A 5324-nucleotide genomic window follows, 5' to 3' on the forward strand; every position below is an offset into this window, starting at 1 on the left:
GAGTCATGATGACCACACAACCAGATTGCACTCAAAGACAGATCCGACAAGAAAACGACGAACAGAAAAAGAGAGGCGAATAGAACGGCAAATTTTTGTGAAGTGGGGAGAGGAAAACGAGAGGCAAATGGAGAATAATGTAAATTGTGAGGAGATGAGATTTGTGATTAGGAACCTGGTTACGATGAAGATCCTCCCCGGCAACGGCGCCAGAAATTCTCCTTGATGGCAGCTGGAACTACGTCGGTATTTCCCCGGAGAGGGAGGGATGATGTAGCACAGCGACGGTAGAGTATTTCCCTCAATTATGAAACCAAGGTATCGAACCAGTAGGAGAACCAAGCAACACAACATAAACAGCCCCTGCACACAAATAACAACACCTCACAACCAGACATGTTAAAGGGGGTGTCACTCCCTTTCGGGTAACGGCGCCAGAAACGGCGTGTGACGGGAGACAAAGTTGTAAATATTGATAGATCGAACGCCAAATAAAATAAAGTGCAACAAAGTATTTTTGTATTTTTGATTTAATAGATCTGAAAATAAAAATAACGAAAAAGTAGATCGCAAAGGCAAATATATGAGAAATAAGACCCGGGGGCCGTAGGTTTCACTAGTGGCTTCTCTCGAGAAAAATAGCAAACTGTGGGTGAACAAATTATTGTTGGGAAATTGATAGAACTTCAAATAATTATGACGATATCCAGGCAGTGGTCATTACATAGGCATCACGTCCAAGATTAGTAGACCAACTCCTGCCTGCATCTACTACTATTACCCCACACATCGACCGCTATCCAGCATGCATCTAGTGTATTGAGTTCATGGAAAAACAGAGTAATGCAATAAGAACGATGACATGATGTAGACAAGATCCGCTTATCTATATGGCGGTAGATATAGATCTCGTCTTTTTATCCTTAGTAGCAACGATACATACGTGTCGGTTCCCTTTCTGTCACTGGGATCAAGCACCGTAAGATCGAACCCACTATCGGGCACCTCTTCCCATTGCAAGATAAATAGATCGAGTTGGCCAGACAAAACCCAAATATCGGAGAAGAAACACGAGGCTATAAGAGATCATGCATAAAAGAGATCAAAGAAACTCAAATACTTTTATGGATATAAAAACATAGATCTGATTATAAACTCGAAGTTCATCGATCCCAACAAACACACCGCAAAAGAGTTACGTCATATGGATCTCCAAGAGACCATTGTATTGAGGAGAGAGAGAGAGAGAGAGAGAGAGAGAGAGAGAGATGAAGCCATCTAGCTACTAACTACGGACCCGAAGGACTACAAAGAACTACTCACGTATCATCAGAGAGGCACCAATGGAAGTGGTGAACCCCTCCGTGATGGTGTTTAGATTGGATCTGGTGTTTCTAGACTCTGCGGCGGCTGGATAAATATTTTGTCGACTCCCCTAGGGTTTTGGAAATGTTTGGGTATTTATAGAGCAAAGAGGCGGTCCCGGGGGCACCCGAGGTGGGCACAACCCACCGGGGCGCGCCAGGGCCTCCTGGCGCGCCCTGGTGGGTTGTGCCCCCCTCGGGGCACCCCCTAGGTGCAACCAGGGCCCATCTGCTTCCTTTTGGCCCATAAAAAATCATCGCCTTTTGGCCCACTCCGTTTGATAGCGATTTCATGCGATGTAAAAAACATGAATTGACACTGGGCACCATGTCAATAGGTTAGTACCAAAAATGATATAAAATTACTATAGAATGATTATAAAACATTCAAGATTGATAATAAAATAACATGGAACAATCAAAAAAATGTAGATACGTTAGAGATGTATCAACCGACCCCGCCAACCCGGACATCCGGCCCTCGGCGAAAGCCCGGACATCCGGCCCGTCGCCCGGACATCCGGCATCCCCTGTCTGCGTATAGTGTAGGGCCGAGGCCCATGTACCCCTTCGACCCCCTAGACTATATATACTCCTCCTCCTCCCTCTTTCCAGGGTCAGCGTTGTGTTAGCTCATATGTGAGATAGAGCTTCGCTCATCCATCCGGATCTACTCCATCGTGAGGGACCGTCGCCTCTTCGGAGAAGATCCATCTTGGATTCAAGACCCCTAACGGAAAGACATCAAGACCTCCTCACGGAGAAGAACCAGTTATCCTTTGTATCGTCCCTTGTTGACTTTGGATCGTGTATCTCTATTTGTGTTTCGAGAATCTAGCACATGTGTGATCGTTTCTTGTTGATTTAAGTGATTTTCTCGTGTTTCCCTCATGATTTCTCCTTATGTTCTTCGTGTTCATCGCGGGATCCGCTTCTTTTGTAGAAGATCGGCATCTATACCTCAGAGGACCCGCTTCCATAAAATTCATACTTCACCAGAAACCATTTCTATCTGTCAAAAAAGTTCACTGTCCAAAGCTGTTTTTTAGAGAACTTCCAAAGCTATTGTCACTAAAAAAACTGTATGCAAGTTCGAAAAAAAGAACTTTATGTGCCGTCGTAGTGGGCCGAAAATATTAGATGGAAAGGAGAAAGCGGCAGAGGAAAATGGCATTGGGCTGCTACTCCCTCGACGCGAGCCCACAGGGCAAAGAACGTGCAATCATGATGCAGCGCACTACATTGACAGGGTCCGATGACGACGACGTCTTCCATTTGCCCACTCGGCCCCGCGGCACCAACCTCCTCAACACGCAAGCGCCGTTGTAGACACTGCCACCCGGACCCACCATATCGGCGTCGCCGTCACGCACGTTCCTCAGACTGGCCTAGAATAACTGACAGGTATGGCCACGATGCAACCCTAAGCAGAGGGACCCACGCGTCATGGACCCAAAGCGGAGCGGCGCATCCAGATATTTCCGCGCCCCCAACCCCGCACCACGCGCGATTCACAAAGAGGAGGAGAAAGAAGCCTCTCCTTTTCCAGCAGAGCCTTTCCCCATCTCTCCCCACAACCGCCGCCGCCCATCGCGCACAGAAACCACGCTCCAAGACACCAAAACCCACCGATCCCCCATGGAGAACGGCGACGAAACCCTCGTCTCCCCCACCGCTGAGGCCGAGAAGGCTGCGCCCAACGGAGGCGTCGCGGGCGAGGAGGTCACCCTCGCCGACGCCGTCCACCCCGCCAAGTCCTACGCCGCCGTCGCCGCCAACGCCGAGATCGAGGACCTCCGCGCCACCAAGCTCGACCTCGAGGAGCAGCTCGCCAACGCCAGCCAGGAGAACAAGACCCTCGCCGCGGAGGCCCACCGCCTCGAAGGCCTCTTCTCCCAGGCTCGGGACGACGTCGCCACCGCCGAGCACGCCGCCGCCACCACCGAAGAAGAGGTGGCCTCGCTCCGCGCCGAGGTCGAGCGCCTCCAGGCCCTCCTCGACCGCAAGAAGGCCGACCGTGAGGCGGACGAGCGCCAACGCCAGGAGCTCACGGCCGAGGTGGAGACCGTTCGTCAGGCGAAGCTCAATCTCGAGAAGGAGGTCGACGCCCTGAAGGCTTCCGCCGCTGCTACCACCGTGGAGGACAGGGAGGCTGCTCCGGACGCTGGGGCCCCGAAGGAAGAGGGAGTCGCCTGGCAGGGGATGGCAGCGGGGGCGGCCGCTGGTGCTGCCATCACAGCTGCCGTCGTTCTGATCTACCTCCGCCTCAAGAGGTAATCTGATGCTCTGGTGCGCAGGAAGTTTTGCTCTGCTGCTACAGCTTATGGAAGATTTGATGAGTTTGTCGTGGTGATGCTGTTACTACCGAACCGAGAGTAATATGTCTTCTATCAGTTAGTTGCTTAATAGACTACAAAAACTTAGGTAATCTGGAGAATGGTTATGTTTCATCCGTGTTTTTCCTTAATCATCTACGGGCTTTTGGTGGTGACGGTGAATGTGTAGACACTTTGTCAACCGAGCAAGGCTGTATGCTTGGTTATACTATTATCGTTATGGTTGCTGGCTTACTGCTGCGGTTCTGCACTTTATTTCCGTCTCTGATCTATCCATTCATGGTTATTAATGGTTTGCATCTCTAGATGATTGCTTGATGGTATGTAGACATCTCTATTCTTACCAATGCGTGAAATGAGTTCAACTGTTTGACATGTTACAACTTATTACTTCGTTTCCTGCCATTTGATGATTGTTGGATTTAGTACTAGTGGAATCTTGTTATGTTCTAGTATTTGTTTCATCACCCAAATGTATGGAAATTTAGTTGGATGATTTAGCTTTGGTGCCGTGGTATGCGTCATGTTGTTCCTTGCACATAAGCAATGAAAATGCCTTGCATGCTGATTGCTGTTTAAACTGAAAGCTGCTTTTAACAGTACTTCCTTTGCAAAATGACGATTTTATGGAATCTGGATTTCCCCTTCCGTGAATTCGTTGCTGGTGTGACCTGTGCTTTCTTGTTTACTCATGATGCTTGTTAGAGCTTTGCTTCCATTTGGATTTTGTGGTTGTAGAATTCCTTCACCTTTATCCGTTTTATTGCTTGCCTTGTGGATGTTGGTAGTTTAAATATTGGTGTTCACTTTTAATTTTAGACAGTGACATGTTTTGTTTACATGTTTTCCTTGTGTGACCGGTATCTATGCATATGCCTTTCTTGGGCACGTGAATGGTCATGCCCTCTTGCGACTATGTGGTTGGCATTGCTGCTTCATTTCTGCATCACATCTATGCATGAGGCATGTTATATGTTTGTTATTGCTGGTTTGGCAACTGTATGCTTTAGGCTTAAGTTAGTTGAGGGATGCATTTAATCTGCAAATGTGTTATACAGAGCCATTTGTTGGGGCCATGAATGGCACACCCTCTTGTGATTGTGTGGTTGGCATTGCTACTTTATTTCATTTTGTACTCTTGGCATGCTGTATATTTGTGATCACTGGTTTAGCAAGTGTATGCTGCAAGGCTTAAGTACTTGAGTTATGCATATGTTCTGTATATATAAATGTGTTATGCCGATAGAGCCATATTGCTAATTTGTCCCACTGTTTCTTTTCGGATATATCATATATAAATTCATTTTGTATTGCTATTTGGTCCCTCCCGAGTGTCTGCATGTCGTAGTTCCCATCACCAGACTTCTATCATCTCCTTGGACTGATTGTCAATATCTGAACATGGCTGGATTTGCCTTTACTGTTTGTTGCCATTGTAGAGCTTTCTGTATCATGGTTGTTAGCATATTTTGATTCTGATTTACAGATTGTGGGGATTTGGGTCCATAGTATTGTTTGGTAGAACTCTCATTTGATTTGCTTCTTTCAACTTCATTGTAATTGAATATGGCTGTCAATAGGTACCACCAAAGCTTGTTCAATTTTCTAGATTGTCTGATATGCC

General features: G+C 47.4%; 1 protein-coding gene across 1 annotated transcript; it reads left to right on the forward strand.

Moving 5' to 3' along the window:
* Positions 1-2795: 2795 nt before the first annotated feature.
* Positions 2796-3990, forward strand: LOC123061789 (uncharacterized). The gene has a single exon (XM_044485055.1). It carries the CDS (start codon positions 2811-2813, stop codon positions 3639-3641), a length of 831 nt encoding a protein of 276 aa, XP_044340990.1. The 5' UTR covers positions 2796-2810; the 3' UTR covers positions 3642-3990.
* The last annotated feature ends 1334 nt before the right edge of the window (positions 3991-5324 follow it).

The sequence above is a fragment of the Triticum aestivum genome, chromosome 3A (genome assembly GCF_018294505.1).
Source record: "Triticum aestivum cultivar Chinese Spring chromosome 3A, IWGSC CS RefSeq v2.1, whole genome shotgun sequence".
Lineage (NCBI taxonomy): Eukaryota > Viridiplantae > Streptophyta > Magnoliopsida > Poales > Poaceae > Triticum > Triticum aestivum.

Excerpts from the sequence above, each read along its gene's own strand:
- LOC123061789 (XM_044485055.1), top strand. The coding sequence starts at position 2,811 with ATGGACCCAAAGCGGAGCGGCGCATCCAGATATTTCCGCGCCCCCAAC.